Source organism: Pelobates fuscus, chromosome 8, assembly GCF_036172605.1.
Source record: "Pelobates fuscus isolate aPelFus1 chromosome 8, aPelFus1.pri, whole genome shotgun sequence".
Lineage (NCBI taxonomy): Eukaryota > Metazoa > Chordata > Amphibia > Anura > Pelobatidae > Pelobates > Pelobates fuscus.
The window spans coordinates 171,512,591-171,523,887 of NC_086324.1; the positions used below are offsets into that span (position 1 = coordinate 171,512,591).

General features: G+C 42.2%; 1 protein-coding gene across 1 annotated transcript; it reads right to left on the reverse strand.

Moving 5' to 3' along the window:
- Positions 1–6,454: 6,454 nt before the first annotated feature.
- Positions 6,455–11,214, reverse strand: ZNF668 (zinc finger protein 668). The gene is made up of 2 exons (XM_063430809.1): positions 10,929–11,214; positions 6,455–8,346 (listed from the first exon to the last, which is right to left on the reverse strand). The coding sequence occupies exon 2, from the start codon at positions 8,332–8,334 to the stop codon at positions 6,676–6,678; it is 1,659 nt and encodes a 552-aa protein (XP_063286879.1). The 5' UTR covers positions 8,335–8,346; positions 10,929–11,214; the 3' UTR covers positions 6,455–6,675.
- Between the last annotated feature and the right edge of the window lie 83 nt (positions 11,215–11,297).

Consider the following 11,297-nt stretch of genomic DNA (forward strand, 5'->3'; position numbering starts at 1 on the left):
TTTAACAATGAAAGGGTCGGTCTGGCTCTGCAAAGGTGTGTGTGTGTGTGCTGTGTCATGTTATGATGTAGGACAAAAGGAAAGCTGCCATCCTGCTTCAAGCTCAGTGTTGTATGTGTGGCTGTCACGTCCTGAGCTATGTATACATTTTATGTCATAATGTCAGTTTGGGGTGTCACTGTATACACAGGGTAGGGGAGTATTGTCTGTGAGGCTTTCACAGTATATTTGTGATGGTGTAGTAGTGTCTGCGTGAGGGGAGTCTGCTTTGCTATATGCATCATGGTGTATTAGTGTGTGTGTGTGTGTGAGGTGGGGCTGTCACGGAATACACATGATCATGTATTGGTGTCTGTGTGAGGTGAGGCTGTCATAATATACAATACTGTATTAATGTCTGTGTGGTGAGGCTGTTATGGAATACATATAATGGTGTAGTAGTGTCTGCGTGAGGTGAGGCTGTCATAATATACAATACTGTATTAATGTCTGAGTGGTGAGGCTGTTATGGAATACATATAACGGTGTAGTAGTGTCTGCGTGAGGTGGGGCTGTCATGCTGTATACATGATGGTGTATGTGAGGTGGGGCATATGGTGTATGAGTGTGTTTGAGTTTTGGGCATACATGGTATGGTGTAGTAGTGTCTGTGTGTCACTGTGTGTCACTGTGTGTCACTGTCTGTCTGTACTGAGCTGTACATACTTGTCATGCTGAAGTAGCATGGCTCTATTGCTGGATGTTTTGTACACCTATTTTATAACTTTTGAAATAAAACTATATAATTGGTTTGTATAATTTTCCCCCGTGCCCTTTGTAACTTTCTTTAGGTGTTTTGGATGTGTATTGTTGAGACATTTTGCTGTTTACTAAGATCCGCTTACAAAGCAGTTGTTTTTCTATGGGCTACTTTATGTGTGCTTATTTATCCATAGGCAGGCTTATAACAGGGCATGACTAATCCAGATTACCATGGTATAACAGAAAGGGCCGTATTCGAAGGATTTCTGTCCCTGAACCCCCATAGGCTGCAAGAGAACGTGTCTGCATTGTCCAATACAGCTTCACTTGCTTTCACAAACCTCACTCTGATTCCAGGCACAGATGAGAAATGGCCGGCTGTATCGTCCTTCCTGTGCTGGAAATAGGGATTCTTAAAGGGACACTGTAACCACTTCTTCTCATAGAATGCTATACACGAGAGATGGTGGTTTTAACTCTATAGGGTCAGGAAAACATGTTTGCCCCTGACCCTAAAGTGTTCCTTTAAAGATAATTCAATGAGATGAAATGCTTATAGCGTCCTTTTAAGAAGAGGAGCGTAGAGGCGGTTTCTGTATACTTGAGAATGCGCAGACAGCCGCTACTCCACCAGACACCTCCTGACCTGACATCCTCTCTCTCCTCACTGCTAACAGCTCACGGTATGTGTTATCGGATGGATCAGTCCGTTTTACTCAGAAATAAGTCCCACGTCATTTCACTGGGTTTCCCTTTGATAGGAAGTCATGTCATAATTAGGCTTTGCTTTCTACAGGGCAACACCTTGAACTTTTTGTCGTGTTTCTCCAACCATTTATGAGCAATTTTTACAGTGTGGCAGGGTGTATTATCCTTCTGCATGAGGTCACAGCCATCAGGGATCACCACTGCCATGAATGGGTGCACGTAATTTGCAATCATTTCGAAAATAGGTGGTACGTGTCAAAGTAACATCCATGTGAATGCCAGGACCAAAGGTTTTGCAACAGAACATTACACAGAGCACGACACTGCCTTTTTTCCCATTGTGCATCCTGCCATCTCTTCCCTAGGTAAACACACATGCACCCAGCCATTCACGTGATCTAAAAGAAAATGTGATTCATCAGACCAGGCAATCTTCTTCCATTACTCCACAGTCCATTTCCTGGTGTTTATTACCCATTAAAGGTGCTTTCAACGGTGGACAAGGGTATTCATGGCACTCTGACATTGTCTGCGGCTATGCAGCAAACTGTGATAGCTAGTGAGGCATTCCTATCATTGCCAGCAGTAAGTTTTTTTTTTAGCAATTTGAGCTATAGCAGATCTAATATGTGATTGGACCAGACAGACTAGCCTTCGCTCTTAGCCTGCATCAATGAACCTTGCGTGCCCATGAACGTGTTGTCCTTCCTGGCACTCCTTTTGGAAAGTACCGACCACTGCATACTGGGAACATCCCACAAGACTTCCATCACTATTTGGCCCATGTCAAAGCTATTCAGATCATTTCATCAATCCTGCTTCCTTGTGCCTGACTTGAGAACTGATCTGCTAAAATAACAGTAACTGCAAAAGGCATTTCACTGGTTTGGCATATTCGCGTCTCCTAGTTGTTGACAGCTGACTGGCTCTGGCAGCTCTTAAAGGAGCAACAAACACAAAGTGTAGGTCACAGACATTATAGATAAATACATTTAATGAAGCGAAAAGGTGGACAGGTTCACTTTAATATAACAATGGTTTGGAAGATCTAACTGCGTGTAAACATTGTGATATCACAAGCACCCAATACTTTATTTACATCTCTAGTAAAATAGATTACATGTTGCCTTCCCTTTCAAGGAAACCAGTTACTGTTGCCATTTTTGTTAAACAAATGCTATAGATAAAAAAATAAAAAAATTAGACCAGATCAGTTGCACTGAAATTGAAATGCTAAATATTGTTAGTTTCAAATATGAATATTTAACTTTTCAATTCTGACAGTCTGCACCCGGATCATAGTTTGCTGACCACTTTCCATGACTGTCCCGTTAAGTCCATTAAGCAATTTTTTTTTTTTTTTTTACATTCACACTCAGCTGCCTGAAGTTTCAGCGCAGAATAATAAAGTTTCAATTTTCCTGCTGACGAACCTTTCACTCACATTGATTGGAAATATAGAATTAACGTGTTGAAATAATTCCGTACTCTTTAGCAATACCTTAATAGAAATAGATTTGACATAAAATATCTGCACCCATTTTACATATACCTAGGTTATAAGGTTTTTGCGATATGCATTTTACTATTAAAGGAAGCCACAGGAAGGTAGACCCAAAGCTGTATTCTGATTGGTTGTGGTTTTCAGCCAATCAGAATGAAGACCTATTTCAACTCTTAGCGACCAGACAATGCACAGAGGAAGAAGCAGTAATGGCAGCGCCCCCAGTCTGCCGCAAACTGCAAGAGCGATGCAACAAACTTTTAATTGGCAAGTTCACCTATATATTATTTTTATTTTATGAACGTTCTCAATCATATAAATTGAGCTTACATTTTCTGGGAATGGAGCAGGTGCATATTTGTGCCTATTCTGACACACTAGTTTGTTATATCAATGCAATTTACAGTATACCCTAATTATTGGGAACAAAAGATTGTAAGCTCTGCGGGTTAGGCTTCTGCATACACTGCTAACTCTAAGGTAAGACAGCGCAAACCCACAGGTTTTTATTCACCAAACAGGGAATTGTAGAATTATGCGGAGGTTCCAAAATTATTAGTTGCATTCTAAACGTTCCGATGTTTTTATCAAGTCAATGCAAAAATACGCCTCCTGTCATTACTAAAATTAAGCCTATAAGTACACTGCGTTAGCATAATCTACAATTCCCCTGTAATTTTTGGTTTATAGAATAAACAACACCCGCAAACAAAGCCTGTGATAGCTAGTTACATAGATGTGAATTCTACCACTTCTCATAAAACACACTGTGTACTTTTCAATAATACAATATAACACTGTAAGCATAGCACCCAGTGATGGGAGATCGAAGCGGAATATCAGAACAGCTTTTCTGAAAATGATGAACAGATTGCAATTCTTTCAAACAAAGCAACTCCCATAAAATTAAAGGGACGTTATGGTCACCAAAAAAACTTTTGCCTAATGAAGCAGTTTCGGTGTATAGATCATGCCCCTGTAGTCTCACTCAACTCAATTCTCTGCCATTTAGAAGTTATATCCCTTTGTTTCTGTTTATTCAACCACACAACCTGCATGAAAAAAAATATATGGTTTCAAAGTGATGTAAATGATTGAATTTGCTATGAAGGAAGTGTAAACATTAGATGACACTTTACAGGAAGTGTTTACGAAGGCTGTGTAAATCACATGCAGTGAGGTGTGACTAGGGTTGCAAAAACGAAGTGATTTAAATTGCAGAGAATTGAGCAGTGAGAATGCGGGGCATGATCTATACATCAAAACTGCTTCATTAAGTTGTTTTGGTGACTATAGTGTCCCTTTAAGTTACTGAAACTAGGGCTCAGGATGGGTACGATGGGGGGAAAACATTATTAGGGGAACAGTTATTCAATGTGACAATCAGAAGATTACCATTTTAAGATGCAGAACCTATGGCTTTGAAATGGTCAGTGTGCCCATTTATACAAATAGCTAATTTCATAGTTCATGGGGCTAATTTTCATATGAGGTAACGTGAAACATTGAAGTGCTTATAGTGTCAGGATTTCCCTGGCTCTGTTCTTCCCATCAGCGTTAACTCAGTTTTTAATGCTAAACTAGAAGCCCAGTAGCCTATCCCCTCTGTGCTGCCACGACAAATGAAAACATTGGCTTGAGCTTCTCAGCCCCCATTGCTGGTAAGAATTGGTATGGTTCAAAGGAAGTGTGTAATCTCTCCCATAGCCACACCTCCAGTGGGGGCGGGGCTACGGGAAGCCAGAGAGCCTCATTCAGTGTTAAGCTGCTTGAAAATGGTTTAACTCTGAATGGAGGGACAGTGCCAGGGGAATACAGGCACTATAACCAAGTCAACAATATGAAATGGTTATTGTGTCTACAGTGTCCCTTTAATCAAAAACCCTCCACATGTAATTGTAAAAACATGTGGACTAGTGCTCCGCTTTCTATCGAGCTCTTTATTGGACGGCTCACGGGTTGTGAATGACTCCATTGAAGTAACAGTTTACATACATGGACTGTTTGTTCACTAAATGCAGAATCATGCAGACTTGATGGGGGAACTGCAAACAATCCCAAATAAACAAGCAGGAAAAATTGCAGACTTAGAGAATTATTACATTATAGCTATTTTGGCTAAAATTCGAAAGTTCCCTTGCCAAAGCACACCAAATCCCTCTTTTACTAGTCATTATTATTCACTAAACTACAAATGCCCAGAATTCAAAGTGAAGTTTACATTTTAGGCCAAACTAGTCAAACTGAGTATCAGAGACATGGAGAATTTTTCCTGTTTAACTGCTGTGGTCTGAAATATAAAAATTCACCCTGGATTCCAAACAGATCACACATTAGTGAAATGTTCAGAGAGAATAGTCTTGGGAGCTGTGTACACAGTCCATAGAGTACGAAATCATTGTGGGTTTAGTTATACCACAGTAACGGACGCAAAGCAGGAGTAGGCAACCCTCGGTACCACAGATCTCAAGTCTCCCATGATGCTTTGCCAGCATTATGGGAGATGTAGTCTACAACATATTGAGTGCCCAAGGCTGCCTACCCCTGACAGAATACTGTGTGAGAGTTTTTCTGTTAATCAGTAGTGATGACGGTATTTACCAGCATGCACTTCTACCGCAGGGGCCCGCCATTTTTCATAGCTTTGGAAACCAGCTGAAGGAAAAAAAATAGATATCTGTCTTCACTTAAATGTGATTCGCCATGATTATTATTTTTAATTTATTAAATTATTATTTTTGTTTATTTACAATTAAGGTTCTGGCTTTCCTAGAATATCCTCCTAGTCAGTTTAAAGGGACACTAACTTGATTTTTTTTTTAAATTATATTAATTTAAACACACAATGTAATTTACTGTAAACACATTAAGCTCTGCCAAATATAATTACAATTGCAATGTTTGTTAATTTCTTTAGAAAGACTTGCGTATAGAATGCTCAGCTAAACACAGACATCTATTCACGTTGCCAGACAGTAGCTAACAGTAAATTAGTAGGTCTCCATTTAACATTTGCTTTTACAAAAACCAAGCTGCTTATGACAAAAGGCAAATATGGTTGTTTATATGCTCATCTAACACCGTGCTTCAAATAAAAAAATAATAATGCTACATTACCAAGGTACTGCCCCTTTAAAGAATCCAAAAACTTTGAAATCTATAAATACAGTGACTGTTTTGTACTTTTGGGGAGATGTCACAGTATTCTTGCAGTGAATCTGAATTTGTGTCAAGAATTCACATAGCTACTTATTATGAAGTACAGGATGTTACTGGCACGAGTCATGGCGTAGAGGTTAGTAAAGTCTTCTCCCCATCTCCCAGAATTCCTTCCTCAAAAAAATAAATATATATAATTTTCTATAATTGGTCACGCTCTGTAGTGGTGACTTTTATTTACCCATTTACTGTTGGTTTATGGTATACCAGAACCACTAATGAAAAGGCAAATGTGATTTATAAAATTAGGAAGTACAATATCGATAGACCAGAAAACCAAAATTGTGACCAGAGTTCCATGGGCTGCGGTTTATTATCATAGTATTGGAGGATTATATGAGGCTTATTGATTCTAGACACATCAGCAGAGAATAACTGGTGGAGAGAAAGCTGGAGATTTTAAGTCCATGTTTTTCTTTGCAAGTTCTGTGTTTGTAAACAGGAGGACATTAGGCAGACGCTAACAACAGAGAGACCATCTGGAATCTGTTACAGGATAGGGGTCAGTTAGGTGGAGGTGAAGGAGCAATCACTTCCATATCACCTTCTGCCACTTTCTCCAGAAAGGAAACCAGGGGATCAAATAGAGGTGGAGGTTCTACAGAGGCCGGATGGAGAGTCAATGTTGTAATTTGTTCCTCTTCTTCATCCTCTGCTTTCTCCTTGCTGTCCTTTGCATGTGTCCGTTGGTGCTTGCGCAGGTCAGAAGGCACTAGAAAGCCTTTTCCGCATAGTGCGCACACATGGGGACGTACGTCACTGTGTATCCGCTGATGCTTTTTGAGCCCTGCTCTATCTACGAAGCCCTTTTCACACTGGTCACAGCGGAAGGGTCGTAACTCTGGATGAATCCTTTGGTGGTTCCTAAGGTCCATCACGCTAGGAAAGATCAGGGAACACTTTTCGCAGGTGGTAGATTCTTCTTTCTTCCTACTGACCTCTCGTTCGACTTTCTGGTGAGTGCGCTCATGTTTTCGAAGGCTGGAAGATACTACAAAGCTCTTGTCACAGATTGGACACTTGAACGGCCTTTCTCCACTGTGTGAGCGCTGGTGTTTGCTGAGTCCCGAGCGTTCTGCAAAGCCTTTACCACATTCCTGGCACTGGAAAGGTCGCTCTGCACTGTGCGACAACCTGTGGCGCTTCAGGTCCCACGATGCTACAAAAGATTTATCACATTCTGTGCAACGGAATGGCCTCTCACCTGTATGGATGCGCTGGTGCATCGCCAGGTCTGCTGGCTGCCGAAAAGGCTTTCCGCATTTATCACATTGGTAAGGCTTGACACCCTGGTGTGCCCGCTGGTGCCGACGGAAGCTGGATGGATCAGAGAACATCCGTCCACACTGAGCGCACAAATAAGGCTTCTCACCTGAGTGCGTTCGTTGGTGGCTCTGGTAAGATGAAAGCTGAGTAAAGTCTTTGTTGCATATTGGACATTTGTAAGGCTTTTCTGTAGCGTGAATCCTCTGGTGACATGTGAGCGAGGAAGCACGAGAGAAAGCCTTGCCACAGTCTGAGCACAAGAAGGGTTTTTCACCAGTGTGGCTTCGCTCATGGTTTTTTAGGTCCTTAAGTTCACTATAGGCCTTTTGGCATAGCGGACACTGGTAAGGCCTTAGTCCAGCGTGGCTCCGTTTGTGCTTGCGGAAAACAGAGGGATCAGCAAAACCTTTACCGCAGTCAGAGCAAATGAAAGGGCGCTCACCTGTATGAAGCCTCTGGTGGATGCGAAGCTTGGAGGGTGTCGCATAGGCTTTATCACACTGCCCACATGGGAAAGGCAGCTGGCCATTGTGCGTGGCCATATGCACCCGCAAACAAATGGGCTGCATAAAAGATCTCCCACACTGTTTGCACACAAAGGGTTTCTCTCCTGTGTGGCTTCGAGCATGACTCCTGAGCAAAGAAGCTGATTTGTAGGACTTGTCACAAAGAACACATTGATGCCGCTGCTCCGACCCTGGCATGCGTTTCTTTTTGGGAAGAGAGGGGGTAGCAGCCCCATCCGTTTGATGAGCATAGCAGTGCCGCTCGGCCCTTGGCTTGTTAGGGAAGGTCTTGTTGCAGCTCAAGCAACGGAAGCGACGACCAGACTGCACAAACCCAGAGCTGTCCTCCAACACCACCTCTATAGTGGATTCTATCTTCACTGACGCCATGTTTAACGAGTCCTATAGAGACAAGAGTACAAATCCGTTTACTCATGAAAGGAGTATTGGAGCTCAAAACTTTCACATACATTAGCATATAGGTGCACACATGATAACCATAAAACCAGATTAAAGGATAACTCCAGACACTATGACCACTTCTGCTTTTAAAAGTGGTGATGGTGGTAGGAATCTGTAAGGTTCCGGGCGCTAGATACACCTCTTCACACGTGCCTTAGGCAGCCTGGAAACCTGTTCCACACTGCCTAATACCCTTGCAAGCAGTAACGGGAGTGCGCCTACAAGAGGAAGCCTTGCTCTCCCCTCACTTTCACCTATCCGCTCCCCCTTCCTTCCTTGCATTTATACCTGCTCATTTTGGTTTTATGTAATCCCCTCCCTCTTTCTGTCCACCCCAACTCCCTCCTCATGCACCCTGAGCCTAGCGATTGGCCAAATCAAACGGTTCTCTATGAGAAGTGCATTTGACGTGGCATGGAAGAACCTCATCAGACACTGGATTGAAGGTAAATTCCATCTTATTTTTTTTATGTTTTAGTACTGAAAACAGGGGTGGACATGCTATTAGCAACCAATAAAGCATTAGAAATGTAAATATATATTTATGATAAAAAAAACGGTTGGACTAACCCTTTAAAGCTTAAAAGGAACACTATAGGGTCAGGAACAGAAACATGTATTCCTGACCATTTAGTGTTAAAAACACCATCTAGCCCCCCCTGAATATAGTAACATCTTACCTTTATTCCAGTCTGCTGCTGCTGGCACGGTGACAGCTTCAGTGTCTCCATGCAGAGGATGGAGACACTGAAACTGCCCCAGGAAGCACCTCTATCAGCCATCTGAGGAGTGGCCAGTGGAGTGATCACTAGGCAGCAATGTAAACACTGCATTCTCTGAAAAGACAGTGTTCACTGCACAAAGGCATGCAGGGACAGACTATACTCACCAGAACAAATACAATAAGCTGTGGTTCTTCTGGTGACTACAGTGTCCCTTTAAAACACTGTATGGGGTGCAGATCAGGGTAAAGTCAGTTTCAGTTACTGACTGGAAAGTTAAATCTCACAATATATCCACAGCAGCACACCGCAATAAATAACATAAATCATATGAAGTTGGCCATGATGGTGATACAAAAGTACTAACAGGAGGATAGAAAATGTCCAATGTTTCAGACAAGTAGCCTGTTTGAAGGGGAAAAAAAAACTCCACATATAGTAAAAACAAGAAATTGCGAAATTGGGGTTAATTTTGTACAAAGCACATTATAATAAAGTGTGATTGATTATCGAGGTGTGCTGCTGTAATTATATTTGTGAAATTGCTAATTACAGACAAACATCACTCAGCACTGGTACAGAAAAACAACTCTTCATAGACAGGAACACACACACACACACACTTTAGTGAAGACAGACAAATCTTCCAGTACAGACAGTTCAATACAGATACAATACATTTTGTAGTCAGACAGGTCACTCAGTAAATATAATCAATTGGCATCACCGAGTAAAGACAAACATCACTCAATACACACAAATGATTCACTAAACACAAACAGTGCAAGCAAACAGTACTGTTTACACAGAGACACTCTCAGTATAGACAGACAGATGACTTTTTACAGACAGCTCTCGGTTCAGACAGTTAATCCTTTCATGACAGACAGCTCTCAGTTCAGGTAGACAGATAGGTATACAGACAGAATATTCTTTACCAACAGATCTTTCAGTCCATACAGACAATTCTTTACATACATATAGAATATTATTTACTGGCAGACAGATACACAGATAGTTCTTTACACACAGACAGATACTTCTTGGCAGACATACAGATAATTATTTTACACACAGACAATTTTTAACAGACAGATCATTCTTGACACACAGAGAGGTCATTTTTGACACACAGAGAGGTCATTCTTGGCACATAAAGAGATCATTTTTGACACACAAACAGACAGATACTTATTGCAGACAAAGAGAAATAATTCTTTACAGACAGACAGATAGATCTTTGCAGACAGACAGATCATTCTTGACAGACAGATCATTCTTTGCAGACAGACAGACAGACAGATCATTCTTGGCAGACAGACAGATCATTCTTTGCAGACAGACAGACAGATCATTATTTACAGACAGACAGATCATTCTTTGCAGACAGACAGATCATTCTTTGCAGACAGACAGACAGATCATTATTTACAGACAGATCATTCTTGGCAGACAGACAGACAGATCATTCTTTGCAGACAGACAGACAGATCATTCTTGGCAGACAGACAGACAGATCATTCTTGGCAGACAGATCATTCTTGGCAGACAGACAGATAATTCTTTACAGACAGACAGACAGATCATTCTTGGCAGACAGACAGACAGATCATTCTTTGCAGACAGACAGACAGATCATTCTTGGCAGACAGACAGACAGATAATTCTTTGCAGACAGACAGACAGATCATTCTTTGCAGACAGACAGACAGATCATTATTTACAGACAGACAGACAGACCATTCCTGGCAGCCAGCTCAGTCCCTGCTGGGTTATTGATGTTGTCCCAGATCCACCTACCTGCTCCCCGGATCCAGTCCTAGCAGGGTTGGGGTGCTCTGTGTCCCCGTTGTTTTGGGGGTGCCATGAACCCTAATTGTGCCCCAGCTCCCAGCCAGACAAAGCTAACATGGCCGGGCCTAGGACCCTGCGGTGGGAGGAGGGGCCGGCTCCGGAAGTGAGCAGTGTAGCAGTACAATGTGTCCCCCGGACATGCGATGAGCGCGGGACATGTCTCTGTGTCATCACGGAGAGACCGCCTCACACCGGGTAACGGAGCCCCCCGGCCCGCACAGCGCAGTGGGCCCCGCGGAACTCTTTCACGCGGACCTTGTTTCCAGCCGGACTGAATACACGGGGGACTAGCGGGCGCTCGGAATGCCGCAGTGC